This window comes from Bubalus bubalis, chromosome 8 (assembly GCF_019923935.1).
Source record: "Bubalus bubalis isolate 160015118507 breed Murrah chromosome 8, NDDB_SH_1, whole genome shotgun sequence".
NCBI lineage: Eukaryota > Metazoa > Chordata > Mammalia > Artiodactyla > Bovidae > Bubalus > Bubalus bubalis.
The window spans coordinates 71,849,542-71,865,183 of record NC_059164.1 but is presented as its reverse complement, the minus strand read 5'-3'; the positions used below and the strand labels follow the sequence as shown (position 1 = coordinate 71,865,183).

The 15,642-nt window shown below is 37.8% G+C and overlaps 1 protein-coding gene across 9 annotated transcripts in view; it reads right to left on the bottom strand.

The window, feature by feature from the left end:
- The window catches only part of ADAM22 (ADAM metallopeptidase domain 22), a 236,852-nt gene that overhangs the window by 8,394 nt on the left and 212,816 nt on the right, over positions 1-15,642 (bottom strand). For 2 of the 9 annotated variants that reach the window (XM_044946748.2, XM_044946749.2), the window contains 3 exons: positions 10,195-10,295; positions 9,780-9,846; positions 7,312-7,422 (listed from right to left, as the gene is read on the bottom strand). In XM_044946748.2, coding sequence (XP_044802683.1) covers positions 7,312-7,422; positions 9,780-9,846; positions 10,195-10,295 — 279 coding nt within the window. Of the gene's footprint in view, positions 1-5,017; positions 5,105-7,311; positions 7,423-9,775; positions 9,847-10,194; positions 10,296-12,678; positions 12,787-15,642 lie in introns of those variants that run through there. The other 7 variants (XM_006055252.4, XM_044946750.2, XM_044946746.2 and 4 more) reach the window with 6 other exon arrangements.

The window sequence follows — 15,642 nt, the reverse complement described above, 5'->3', positions numbered from 1 at the left end:
CAAAGCACACTGGAAAAACCCATATCTGCTATCTTGTCTTTAAAGTGGAAAAAAAAAGCTGAAAATGAAGAACCTCAACTTATACTGTGTCAATGAAAAATAGGCATGATCATTTAGCAGTAGCTACCCATTTCACAAACGTTACCACTACACATCCATGACTCCTCAATTCCTGGTACAAGGCGGAAATGATCCACATCACTGAAGTGGTTACACCTCCGTGCTGGAGCACCTGGGACTCATTTCAGCAGGGTGCATCTCACCTGCTGTGAGTGATTGATTTAGCCTATGAGTGTCAGTGGTGGGGTAGCCTTCTGCTGCTGCTGCTTCTGCTAAGTTGCTTCAGTCATGTCCGACTCTGTGCGACCCCATAGACGGCAGCCCACCAGGCTCCCCCATCCCTGGGATTCTCCAGGCAAGAACACTGGAGTGGGTTGCCATTTCCTTCTCCAGTGCATGAAAGTGAAAAGTGAAAGTGAGGTTGCTCAGTTGTATCCAACTCTTAGCAACCCCATGGACTGCAGCCTACCAGGCTCCTCCGTCCGTGGGCTTTTCCAGGCAAGAGTACTGGAGTGGGGTGCCAGTGCCTTCTCCGCTTGACTGTACTGCCTGCGCCAAATAAAGATATCTTTTCCTCCCTGATTCTAAATTTTGATTCCTACCCACAGATTATTCTTTGCTCTGGTTTTGCTGTAGTTTTCAAGTCAGTTTCTATTTTATGGACACTGAATTCAAGTTAAGGTTTGAAAATAATTTTTCCTACAAATCCTGAGATTCGATTCAATTTTAAGAATCAAGAATGACTCAGTTTACTTTTAATCTGTAATTCCTACTGTTTCCTCTATTTTTGGAAAATGTCCAGGACCAAATGGTCCTTCATGTGAACTGTCAGAATATTGCAACTGTTTGATACCTCTTGTAGTAAAGCTCTCCACTGAAGAGAAGATGGGTGGAACTAAGAATATATAAATACTGCAAATCCTCTGAAGTATTATTAAAGCAATGTACTACTGCATCTTTTTCTAACTCAGAAATTAATGTTTGCTTTTTTTTTCAATTTTAGGAAAACATTTCAAATAGGACTGTGATCTTTAGGAAATAAATTCAGTATGTTCAAAATGAGCATATACTTTTATATTAAATTTTAAATACATCCTTCTAAAATTAAGGATATTAAACTGGGTTCAGATTTTTAGCCTAATCACTACTGATAAAACATCCAAGTTCAGAAGAGTAAGGTACACAAACAACTAAATCTCATTTACTTTAGGGGATCATACAAACTCAGTCATCTTTTTAACATGTTGCTGTGTGCATGTGTGTCCATAGCATGAGGTATTGGCTTATAGCTTCAAAGTCATGCCAGCCATTCACTTGGTCATGGTTCCAAGTGACCAGCTTTGTATACACACAGGGCCATTCCAATGAGGATGCTGGAAGTCCAGCTTCCCCTTCAAATATCTTCCTGGCCAAAGCCAACAATGAGTGGAAAACAAAGAGATATCCTCCAGAACCTCAAAGAAATTACACATTTAGCACTTCTCACGTTAACACACCAGTTTAACTGACACTTTGAACCCTAACAGGGAGAGAAGCCAAGCAGCTCAGTTTAGCAGGGGCGAGGGGCTTCAGGTCTAGGATTGAGTGGTGTGTGACAGCATCAGGGGACTATCTTGGGGGATGCAGAGCACCAGAGCAGGGGTCAGAATAAGAGGAGAGAACAAGGTAAGGTAAGTTAGTTTAGGGAAAGTGAAAACAAACTTCAAAATTTTCACAAATATCTAAGAAAAATGTTTCTTCAAAACCACCTCCAGGCACTTTTCTGAACCTGGCTACTTGCCTGGAGGTTCCAATCTGGCTTCCACCGAAAACCAAGCACCGACCCAGCTCATTCCCTTTACAAAGTAAACTCTGGACAAATGCTAACCATTATCATTACTGCGTTTTTTAAAACCATAATAACCCATAATCATAATGGGTGCCATTGAGAATTACACAGTGAAGGTATGTCCATGTGCAGATGGATTGTGGAGTATTTGAGGGCCACATCAGACCTTCTGGGTTTGCCTTCTGTCCACAGACAAGGCCAATCTTGGTTCACTTCTGTCCCTCAGAACAGGCAAAAACCAGTCACACACACGTGGGACACATGCCCACCCCTTAATTCACTTGGCGTGTTCATACGCAAATGGTATAGGAGGCTGATGGAAAAGGAACAGATGTCTGAGTCAGAGCCAGGCTCGTACTTTGGGTTCTGACACTTACTAGCTGTGTTACCTCGAGTTACTCTTCTGCCTCAGTGTCCTCCATACACAGAAAGGAAATAAGAACGCCTACATCTCATGATGTTGCGAGAAATAAAGGAACAATGCAGGCACCCAATACATGACAGTTATTATCATTAGTTTCTTTCCAGAGTTATTACATTTCCACAAGATCATGGAAAAGAACTAACAAACCACAGATGAAGTGAGTAATCAGGTGGATAGTACACAACACCAAGGAAACCTTCCAAGAGCTGGTAAAGCACTGTTGCCAGCAGACTGCTCCCAGGATCTAGCTGTGAAAAGCTAATGCACTCACTGTGACCTCACCTGCTCCTTTGTGATGATCTGAATATATACTGACAACAATTTGAACAAATACTGTCATATAAGAACTGGGTAAGGGAGCCCAAGCAAGGCAGTCTGATCACTCAAAATCTCCCTGCATTGGCTTTGCTCTTCAGAGTCATATAGATACCACTTTTCTTTTTCCAATGCTGGACTGTCTTTTGGACCAGTGTGCTGTAGTCAGAGTCCCCACTGCATTTTGATAAGGATGCCACAAACCCCACACCACATGGGTGATTAATAAAGTGACCTTTGCCCTCATTGGTGGTTTTGGCAGGTAATCCTGAATGAATGACCTGGCGGCAGACGAAGCAGACCTGAGCTTAATAAGCATAGGGTTGGCAAAGCATAAGCCTTTGGGTCTCCTATGTGAGGCTTGGTGTGGACGGACAGTGGATGAAATTCACTCTGTTGTGTTAGTATCACATGTTCTAAGCCCTGGAACATCTCAATTATTTACCACTTCCACAAAAATTCTGGGTTGACTTTCAGGTCTTACAGGCATAATCCTTATTAACCCCCATATGACAGTTAACTTATAACCCTCCACTAAATTTTATCTAGCCTTTAAACATACATATGTATTTAATAAGGCATTCTTCGTGTGACTATCCACTGTAGGGACCAACGTCTCATCATGAGAGGAGATAAGGAACCCTCTACCATTGCCCTTGCAGCTTTGCACGTGCAACGGGGGAAGCTGAAGCATTCCCCCATCCAAATTGCATTTATTCATGCAGCTTCTGGGCAGACCTGGGTGCTGATTTTAAGAAACGTGAACTCTGCTCTGGGAGCCACATAAACTACTCAGCTCACCCAGGGGAGGTGAATCAACTCTTCCGGAGTACCATTTCACAAATCAGTGTTACCAAAATGCTAAGTCCATTTAGGTCATGGAAGCCCTACCCCATATGGGACCAAAGTCACTGTGTTACTGTGTTTTGGTTCCATGGCTGATACAAGTTATAATCTGCCCACAAGCCTGAGGAAAATAGAAAGGAGAAGTAGGACCGCAGGTGAGCCAAGATTCCAAATAACATTCAAAATCATCTTACCTGTCTTGCTGACGCTGGCCATCTTGGTAGCTACAGGTGAGGTGGGATGTTTGAATGTGAGTGTATGTGTATGAAGTTCAGTGAGAAAGTGGTATTAGCAGAGGGGGAGGGAAGAAGGGGGAAGATGGGGTATAAAAGCAGGAGATATTTTTGTGAGCAAGCAGGGTTATGCTTTCCTTGAGTTATATGCAAATGTATGGATCAAATTAAAATGCAGGTTGGTCTAATCATTTTCTCAAACTATACATGTCTAAACTAAATGGTACACTGGAAGAGAAAGTCCACCTTGTATGGGTGCTGAGAGTTGAAAACACATACATGTTTTGATACCTGATCAATGCTGATCCAAGTCATGGCAATAAGGAATCTGAAAGCTAACTGTTGAAGCTATGCTCCGAAGAGGTAGTAATTGAGTCTATATTGCTTCTTTACATTAGTTGTCCACAAAGTTGTCAGATTTGAAGCATATGTTTACATCCAGGAAATCAGTTTGATATTGTAAAGAGAGGAAAAATGCCATTAGGAGCTCTTGGAAATTCTTGCTGACCTCTAATGTTAACTGAGCTGCACTGAATTGAGTCAATTTGCTAGTTTCCAATCTAGAGGAATACTCTGTCTGCTTTTTTGTGAATCAAGATCGTGTTTCTGACCTTTTTTCTGGTTCCACCTGAAGGGTTAGACAACAACATTCTTACTGGAATAAAAAATTCCTTAGAGGCTTTTTTGAGAATCCTTAACACCCTTCTCAGCACAGCTCTTCTCTGATAGCAAATGGCTGTACTGAACAAACAAAGCCTCATCACATTCCATACTCTCTCTTGTGGTCAATAGTATCTCAATAATTTTCAGGTTCCATCAAATAATTGTTTTTACTAAAAGTAAAATTCTACTACATTTCATTTCATTACTTTTCATGTTTTTCCTTGAGTTTTTGTATGTACTATGCACTCTTAAGGCAGTAAGTAGGAAAAATGCATTATGAAACTGCTAGGTTCTAGAAATTAAATTGTTCAGGTTAATAGTGCTTCTTTATTAGTGGAAAGTATGCTTCATGCCCATAGAACACTACATAGCATAACATGAAGAGAAAGCTACTAAAAAGCTGAAGATGGTGATAGGGACATGCACTAAATGGAAACCCTTTCAAATATGTTCATTTGAAACATTCAGAAAAGAACTAGACTTGCTCATGAAGCCAAAAACAGAGGTCAAAAGGCAGCAAATAAACAAGAACCTTTTCCACCTATGGGAACTTGTATTGGGAGATACAAGATAGAAAACCAGTCACACAACAGTATTTGTATGTGCTGGGAGAGTTTGAAAAGGATATAAAATTAATTTATAAAATACCTAAAGTATGGTCCTTCAGTGTTTTTATTCACATCTTCTACCCACTTAGCTACATTATAGTCTCTTTTGAACCATGGGTTTAAATACCTGCAGAAAGCAATGGAAGGAACAAAGAAAGCAGAACAAGATAGAAAATCTGAAAATACACAGCACAAGCTTAGCAAGGATGTTCTTCACCCTCTAAATGCAAGTGACTATGGCAAATAAACCAGGATGGATGCCGGGTGATTATGAGGCAGTCTGTACAACAACATGACAATTAACTCAGCTACAAGAAGGCTCAAGGTATTCTAGCGTATATTCAACTTTTCAGGGAAAGCCTGTCCAGGGGTTTCCCAAAGTGCATCAGAAACTCTCTTTCAGAGTAATGTCACAGCCCCCTTCACCCACCTCCAAAGGCTTTTTCCAGGCCACCACTCATTTGTCTCCTTGGCTTTCAAATGATAATGGGCCTTTTTGAAAATATTCAGATGGCTGCATTCCAACCTGGTGTTTCAGAATATAACATCCCAAGAACAATTAAAAGAAGCCAAGCTCTTTTTCCAGTACGAAAGGAAAGATTTTACATGGCTTCTGTCTCATTCCTGAGAGCAGATTCCAAGCTGGAGTTTAGGAGAAAGGTGATCCAGCTGGCTCTATAATGAGCAGAAAGGGGCCCACTCCTCTGATCCTGGAGCCCCAACACACAGTATGGACCCAGCAGGCCTCCATGATCTTGAGGTGGGTTTTAACTTAGGTGCAGCTGCCATTCCATCCTTCCTCCCCTTTGTGCACTTCACATTCATGTTTCCAGTAGGAAATGCCTCAGAAGTTGCCTTCTGAGTGTCTGATCACTGGGTGAGTGATTGCCAGAGGATAATAATGACCTTAGCTAACATTTTCCTGATGGATCTGACAAAGTCTCCATCAGAATTACTGCACAAAGGAAGATGTTAAAATTATGAGTACAAGAGGTTTTATATTTTTTTCCAGAGTTTCTTTTGATTTTTAACCCTGGAAGCCAAGCAAAAACACACCCTCTTAGAATATGTCCTTGTCAAATACATAAAGATTCAACAAATTCAGTCACAGAAGAATCTGGAAATTTTACACTGAGATTTCTCATTTAAAAGGTAACTTCCAGAGATACCATAGACAATGAAGATTTAAACTCAGTAAAATGTTTAAAGTTATTTCAAAACAAACCAGGGGAAATTATAAAATACACTGCTTTTTTTGTGGTTAAAGTTTGCTTCTTGCCTCCATATTTAGTTTTTGGGGGTTTTTTCGGTAGATACATTTAAATCAAGATACATTTCCACAGTTACATAAACAATATTAGATTATATTTCCAAAGTGCTTTCCCTCAAGTTTCCCTTTCCTTTTTAGTTATAACCAATGTACACTACAAAATAACATCGTCAGTTCCCTCCTGAGGGAAGGGCTTGCTTGCTTTTCATGCTTACAAGACCATTTTTGCTAAGATAGTGTCCGACTTGGGCACAATTCACACTTCTTTTTGCCTTTAGCCACAATCATTGCCAACTTGTGCTTTTGACAGAGATAGCCAATTAAAACTTGCATAAAGATTTCCACTAAGACTCTGAACAAAAAGAAAAAAGTCAAAAAGCAAGTGCAGCCACACATAAAGGCTAGTGAATGCTTTGGCCTGGGGAAAACTGTAGAAAAAGCCCATGCAGCTGTTACTGGGTGAAACATAGCCGCACAGCAAACTGAGTCACCCACAGGCAGTCGGCCACTTCAAGGAGGAGACGTGTGTTCCTTTCACTGTCAATCTTAGTAGCTCCAAGGAACAGCCATGGCTGTTCCAAGAAACATACAGCCATGTGGCCTGACTTGCACATGTCAGGCCTTTCTCTCTGTGTCAGGGAGCATCTCAGAAAGCTATGATCACTTCACGCTAGGTCACTGAAGAGAGCTCTCAATCGAGATTCCCTCTGGGGATGTGCCTATGAAAGTGTCTTCACAGGGGGCCTCCTAATAATCTCTAGGTCGTGCTGGCTACAGTGATGAGATTTCATCACATTGGGATGCATCTGCCTACGTAGCTTGACTTGGCTTGTAGCGCAACATGCAAAAAAAAAAAAAAAAGCATTCAACAGGATAGGAGAGCCCTTTGTGTTCTCCAGAATGGAAAGGCAGAGGAAAATTAGCCGGTGCTGGCTGGACCAGGAGCACCTCTGAGCAGACGTTGGGGGTCAGTCAGAGATCAAATGACTCTGCTCTCAGCCAAGGAAGGGACTTGGAGGGAGATTAAGTGGCAGCCCAGAATGAAGGGGCAGGTGGAGACTGACCTGTGATCCAGACTCCCTGTCTGGGGGCTGTCAGAGCCCCCTGAGCTTATGCCTTGGGATGGGACTGTCTGGGCGAGGGAGTGCCCAGGCTCAGGTGCTTGGGGCTCCCTCCTGTAAAAACACAATATATAATACAAAGTCTAAGCCAAAAACCTTTTGTTTTTACATCATGTACAACAGTGAGGAAGATGCAAAAGCTTTGAGTGGAAAAACAATACAATAAACAAGGACGTTTTATAGCACAGTATGCATTTGTGGTGCATGGTTTCTTTAATGAACTCATGTTTCATCATCCTTTGGGATGATCAGATACTAAAGGGCATGTTGAAATAATGGACCTGATAGTAACTCTTAACCTAAAAAAAATTTAAAAGATATGTTTGTCTGTGGTCATACTGCTCCTCTTATAAGTCACACAAATGATATTGTTATATCAGATGCAATTGCAATTATTTAATAAACATGGGAGGTATTAAAAAAAAAAACTGTTGACATAATTCCTGATATGCTATGTGTTAGGATTTCTTTTAAGAAAAATAAAACAAAACATAGTGTCTGGACAATAAGGTATATGAGAATGTGAGAAGTGGTCAGCTTCACAAACTTGGTTCCATTTAGCTTATATGGGTCATGTAACCAAATCTGAAAGTCTGAAAAATCTGAGAGCATCCTTAATACTTCTTCATAATGATGACTCCATTATGATGACTTATTAAATATAATAATTATCTCACAGGCAAGATTTCTCAAGGGCTGTCTACAGTATCATAATATTTGTTGCATGATAAATAATTAAAAAAAAATAAGTGATTTGCTAGAAAATGTCACTAAACACCAAGTATTCCTTGGGTCCTAAACTCATAGCTTTAATACAATATTGTATATTTGGTGGTTGTTCACTTAGGAGTTTTCAAAGCCTTGTTACAGGAAATACTGTTAAAGCACTACACAGTTACACAAAGGAAGTTCTGAAGAACATTCAGCAGTTTAACCTGTACTCTTGTGAGCAACTGAGATAAGCTAAGAAGCTCTTACCAGGTGACCTCATGCAAAACAAATCAAACATTCCAAGAGTTTATCCATGATGAGCCCTAAAGCATTCAAGCGCTTTGGGAATGTAAAAGATAAACTCTAACAGAGTAGTTATTTGTGATGGAGTTCTATGATGCCATTCTGGACCATGCAATGGTATCACTGGAACCTATTTATCGTTGCTAAGGTAACATATCCTCTAGTAAACTGACAAGCCACTTACAAGACAATATCATCAGCAGGAAGCTCCAAATTTCAGGGCAATGTTATTGTCCTGGACTGAAAAAGGTAGGGTATATGATGGAAAAGCTAACGTGAGTTTCTGACAGGCAGTGAACAAATATCTGCTATTCAGATTTTTAAAGTATTAAGGCATGAAGAAGCAATAGAGATCCAGGGAATAGTCACTAACACTGCAGTGAGACATAAGTAAAAACAACAAAAAAAAATTAGGTAGGTCCAAAAAATATGGCTAATTAAAACCAAGTGGCAAGGTTCAGAAGAAAACTAAGGATGTGTTTCATTCCATGATGGGAGATAAAGGTTCCAAGAAGCTTGGTTTTGCTTGATTTTCTTTAGTGGAGAGACAAATTTTAAAAGTCTATGGTGTTTGCTGCTGCTAAGCTGCTAAGTCGCTTCAGTCGTGTCCGACTCTTAGCGACCCCATGGACTGCAGCCTACCAGGCTCCTCTGTCCATGGGATTTTCCAGGCAAGAGTACTGGAGTGGGGTGCCATTGCCTTCTCCGATGGTGTTTACCTCATTATAAATGACTTTAAATGTAACTGCTAACCCCATCTGACTTAAAAAAAAAATGTGGCTATCATTTAAAATACAGAGTGTTGCATTCAGTGACAATGATTCCGTTAAAGAGCAAGTTTAGGGAAATACACTTTTAAATGTCCTCAGAAGGAAAATTTTAAAGGGACCCATATTCCAGTAGTCTGAGAGAATGCTTAGATGGCCATGAAGCCCTGGGAGCGGTGGTTTCACGCTGCGAGCAGCTCTCATGCTCTAGTACGGTGGAAACTTCCCCCTGATGCTTCTAGGCTGTGTGAATATTGGGGAGAGGAAAGGTGACCCCTCTGAAATGGCTGGACCCCGGGCGATGAGAAGAAAGGAATGTTATCAAAATTCCCTTCAAACAGAACCAAAACACCACAATGGCAGGTTACTGGAGGACAAAGCCTGCAGCGAGGGTGAGACCCCCCACTAACAGGGGGTATTGGTATGGGCACAGTTGCGAAGATGCCTATGTAAAAGAGAAAAGCCATGGTTAATTTTAAAACAGCAAAATAAATAAATAAAAGGATTAAAAAGACAAAACCAAGACCCAGAGGCATGGTTTACAGTTCTTTGATGATCAGGTTAATTAACATTTCACACTAATTGCACAGGACCTTGCAGGGTCTTTTTCCATTAGAGGTTCAGACTTACTCAGTTGAATTAGACCGAGGTCTAAATCTTTTGCCTCTGATTTTCTTTCTGTTGCCTCCCAGGTTACCTGAAAAAGATGGTTTATGGCTAGATTTGAATATTTAAAAAAAAAAAAATTTCTGCGTGTTTAATTACACTGTATTTCAAGTGAATGCAATTCACAACAGCACCAGCCCAGAACATAGAACTTGAGAGCACTGTGCAGCCTTCTCATGTACCCAGTGCACTGGTGCTACCAAATCCCATCATTTCCCAACCACGGAAAAAAACTGGATTCTCTCATAAGAAATGTCCTCCTCTCTGTTGGGAGAAGAGCTGAAGAACTAATGAAAAAGAACACGTCTTTACAACCAGGCACCACACAATACAGAATTAAGGTTATGTGGACAGATGGGTTCCGAATGCTGCCCTATACCTTGCCAAGAGTTACTCCGAGGTCGTCCATTTTCACAGATGTCTGAAATATGTTTTGTGTCTGGAATCCTTTCACTCCAAGAATGAGAAAGTCCATTTGACCTGAAATTGAAAATGTGTATATACTGTTCAAAAATATAATCAAATGAATGTTTTGAAATCAGTAAGCAACATTTCTAAGCATTACTGAGCATTAAAATAAGAAAGAAAAAATCTGAAATGAAAGAATGAAGAAAACATGAAAGTCTTCATGAAGAAGGCAGAATTACACAACATTCAATTTAAGAAAAGTCAAATACAATGGAACCCCATTACAAGAGTTTGTAATTGAAAAGTATCAGGATACAGTGCAAGCCAATTACATTCCCAAGAACCACACAGAGCAAATACACTATGTATTCCAGTTACAGAATCCATGCAGCAAGTTATAATGGGGTCCCACCATAGATGTTTCTTAATTGTAAAGCAATGGCTTCCATTCAAGTATTATGAGAACATGGACTTCCAAGAGATTTCAATAAGAATTGCTCAGTTGAACCTCGTTAACCTTTATCAAAGATTAATCTTTATCAAAACCTAATATTTAGGTTTTCTTAAACAATAAAATTATTTTCTGAGAATTGGCATTTTTCTCCACTAATATGCACCCCCCCTCCCAAATATGGTACTGTTGGTTAACTGTCCAATAATTGAATTGAGTCAGATGTTTATCATGGAGCTTTCTCTCACAAAGTCCATGTACCATTAAGCCCTTCTGCTTTTTGTGTCCTGCCATCTTTAAATGAATTGTCTACAAGAAGCAAAATTTATATACCTACCTTGAACCACATAAGAAAAGCATTTTGACAAACTGCATATACTTAGGAGGAATCACATAATTTGGTACAATATTTAAGTGTTTAAAAGTCAAAACCCATTGAGATTTTGCTAAAATCTGGTAAAGATTCAAATCAATATTTTAAGCTCTTCTTGAAGTACTTTAGAAAATAGTGCTGTAATTTAAGTCTTTTCCATATATCATTCCAGTTAATTGCTAAAAACATCTATTTTAAAAGGAACCTTCTAGTGATGAATGAAAATAAATGGAACTCAGCACAATTATTATGTAATTCCCTAGATTTTTCACCATCATTTGCTAAGTATAAAGTAACTCATATTTTGTACAAAAGAACAATAGAAATTCTCCTGGAATCTATTGATTTTTACACTTATTTACCATGTGATTTGATTTAAAATTAAATATTTGATGAAGAAAATATATACTGTGAGGATTTTAAGAAAAGATTATTCTTTAGCTAAAAAGTACCCAATGAATTAAAAGAATAAAATGTTTGAACATCCTTCTATAGAACTGTACTCCTTATGCAAAGACTAATAATTTAACTTTAGATTTAAGCTTTGTTATCTGAGTAAAAACAATCCTTTATGCTGAGGACAGTTCCATAGTAGTTCCCAAATCTCACTAATTCCTTCAATTTTTTTTTTCCTGATGTTTATAAAGAGTGAGATCCACTGTAGAATTTTTGCAGATTACTCTATTTAGAACCTCAGAAGAGATCATGTTTCTTCTCAATAAACTAGCAATTTCCCTTTCAGTCTATAAAGGAACTACTGTGCCCAAAGTATACATTTCAGCCCTACCAACAATTTTAAAGAAACTCTTCCAGAGGAATATTTAAGTTTTTTTCAATGTGAATGAAGGTCTCATTTCCTAAAACATTCTATTTATTTCTTCTGTCAGCTTATTTTATTAAGCATTTATAAAGCATGCAGAATTTTAAATGGTCTTATATCCCTTAAGACCATAGAGCAAGAATACAGCCTTCAAGTTTAAGACATATAAATAATATATTAACCCCATCTGGACTGCTATAAAACTCAAATATTAAAAATGCTTAAATTAATTTGGCAACCAGCTCTAAATTATAAAGTCTAGAATTACTCATTCCAGGAATGAAAGGCAAAATCATAATATTCAAATATATGATTCACAGAGAAGCAATCGTTTTTTCACAGCAAGCTTAGCTTTGATAAATTTAAAATTTAAAAAATTCAATGCAGCATTTATATTAATAACCAATTTATTTTAACAACTGCTTTTACTGAAGCGTGACAGTAACCTTTTTCTTTGACTACCAAACATGACATAAAGCTCACCATTTAAAATACAATAAAATACTATGTGTAGTTTCTGAAGCAGTAGAAGAGCAAGATTGAAAAACCCTGGAGTTTCTATGTAGACTTAGGGTTGTTATTTGCTTAGTTTTCTTTTGTTTGGTTTTCTGGCCTGATTTGTTAAACCACTGGTTCTGAGCATATGGCATTTTGAAGTAGAGTAATCAAAGAACAAAGGATACTATTTTTTAACATTCAAGAAAGAAGGAAGAAGTAATCAAACCTGCTGCAAAATAATGAAATGTTCTGACTAATGGAATAATGTGTGATGGAACAGGTAGAAATCTGAAAATGCGACAGAAAAGCAGACCTCTTCTTAGAACTAGATGCTGAGTTTGTGCTGACTCCAGGAGGAATGTCGCTATAAAAAGAGTCGCCATCTCCAGGCTTTTTTACATAATCTCCCTGGGGTAACTGTCTAAGGCATAATAAACATTTCAAAGTCAGAAAACAAGACACACACATGAACACAGACATATACAAATATTATTTTAGGAAAAAAGAGGTAGGGATAATGATCTACATGAATCAAATCTATAACAACATGTAAGATTATTAATAAATGTGACAAGTTAAAGTCATTCTAATTGTAGAGGTCAGAAATGCAATCACTGAAGTCTTTACAATCTGGATGAATATACCCTTGTTTCAGGGGAAAAATATGAAAAGATGAGGTTTTTCACTGTAACTTCATTACACTTAGAGATGTTAATTGCCATTTTGTCTTTAAAAACAAACAAACAAAAAAAAAAAACCCTGGTGCTGAAGGAGACATATCAAGACAGACAGTCCTTGCCCAGATAAGGTATCCTTTTTTTCACTGTGGTGTGTAAACTATTTGTAATTTCTAAATACTATAAATGTAATCTTAATTTGGCCTTAAAAGAACTGACTGATTTCTAAACTGTTCTATAATTTAATCCAAATAAATTATTTGAATTCTCTATTCAATCTGGGGCCTCACTATTCATTTAGCAGAAATATAAAGAAATCGAAAGAGATTCAAATGTCAATCAAAAATGTAATTCTGTTAACTGCACACTAGAATATGTAAAGGAAGATAATTTAGCAAGAGGAAGAAAGAGTTGAAAAATAGTGGAATTCTTGTTGATACTATAGAAAGATACTTATAGGTGGCTGGTGGATGACCTCAATTTTTTATCTCCAACAAGGGAAAATCTACATAGTCTGCACTATTACCGACTCCATTCGCTCTGATTTTGAATTAACTGAGATTGGAACATATTTTTATTACTTCTGCTAAGGGAACAGGGTAGAAAACTTTAGATAGAACTGCCTTGTCAATGCTCCTACTTTGGTAGTTAATCTGATTTTTTGCCAGTTCATGACCCCCAGACAGGCATGGCTAATAAAATTTTACAACCGACATAAAGCACCTATATTAACTTGTGTGATCTACCTCTCCCCTTTAAGGAAATCAAATTTCTCATTAGATTTGTATGTAGGATTAATCTAACTTTTGATTCATATTCTTTCAAAATATTTGTGACTTTAGATCATAAATGTAATCTTTTTTCCCAGTATATTATGAAACATTAATTTTATAGAAAAGACATGTAATTCCCATATTTATACTGTTAATAACACAAATGATATATCTGTTTATGGAAGAGATATTTAACTCTCTGGAATCATATTTTCTGTCTTGCCTCCTATCAGTAAAATGCTCTAGCAATTTTTTGAAAAATAAAAAAAAATCAAAGTTTTGTAAGTTGCCCCAGGTAGGAAAATTGCCTTTTGTATCATATCAATACTTATAAAAGAATGCCAAAGAACATCCCATTAACATTACATTTCCAATAATAATCTTTATGGTTAACAAGTCATTTTTGTCACTATTACCTTTAATGATAATTTTTATAAGCTGATGAGATGTGGCTCACTAAATTTAAATTTATATGCTGTGCTTACTTGCTCTGTCGTGTCTGACTCTTTGCAACACCATGGATTGTATCCCACCACGCTCCTCTGTCCATGGGGATTCTCCAGGCAAGAATACTAGAGTGGGTTGCCATGCCGTCCTCCAGGGGATATTCCCAACCCAGGGATCAAACCCAGATCTCCCGCATTGCAGGCAGATTCTTTACCGACTAAGCCACCAGGGAAGCCCAAGAATACTGGAGTGGGTAGCCTATCCCTTCTCCAGGGGATCTTCCCGACCCAGAAATCAAACCAGGGTCTTCTGCATTGCAAGTGGATTCTTTACCAGCTGAGCTACCAGGGAAGCCCATAAATTCAAAGCAAATAAATATAAGTTGTGACTTTACTTGACTTTGCACCCAAATTACTCTTTCTTTACATGGTTTTGGCATTCAGGCATTTACCAAGGGTTCACTTATCTGAGACTGCAGGCTTAAATGGACTGCTTCTCACAATGGATGGGGCTCAATGGTTTTGCCTGTTTGTTTAGCTAAGCATGGTTTACAAATTCTTCAATGTAATTTCTCTGCAGTCCATGTTCATCTTTCACATGCACACAAACATCCTAAATGCTACACATGTCATAAACTATGGGCTTCAGCCAAAGGGCTGAAAGGAAAGTTTAAGTGCAGTGAACTTTGAGGGGCATGGCTTTGCTTTTACCATCCCAGGCAAACTAGACTCTTCTCTATCTTTACCATGAAGTCTTCAAAATAAAGAAATTACACTTTATTCTTCTTAAAATTCCACAAAGAATGCATATAACTTCTTCACACAGTAAATGCATTAAAATGTTAATAATAACAGATGATAAACTTTGTTAAAGATCTTTTAATACTATTTAACAGCCTTCACTGTCCAGAAATTTATTCTTTTTTAAATATCCAATTATATCTTATTACAAACCTACTTCTTCCTGATTAACCTTTAGTGAAGATAGAGAATATCAGGTCCCTATGATCAATAAAATACTACTTCATCATTTGTTATAATACAGCATAAATGATCAAGTAACTGATAGCTTTAAATGTGTTAAAACTGAATTTATTTTTCTAGTCTTTATGCTTTTCTTCCTAAATTTTACTAGTTTCATAGAATTTTGGGATTAGGTGGCCTGATCAGTACCAAGTTTTATAATGGAGAAATTACCTCAAATTTCCCACATCACAAGCAAATATTTTAGACATGTGAATGAATTTTTCTATAAATAATAACCAAAAGAAAATAAAACTTATTTAGCTAAATTATTTTTCCTCAAAAAGGATTCCTATTATAAGAGAAGTCTGATCTTTCCTTAAGGGTATGCTGAACCATAATATTTAACTTAATAATC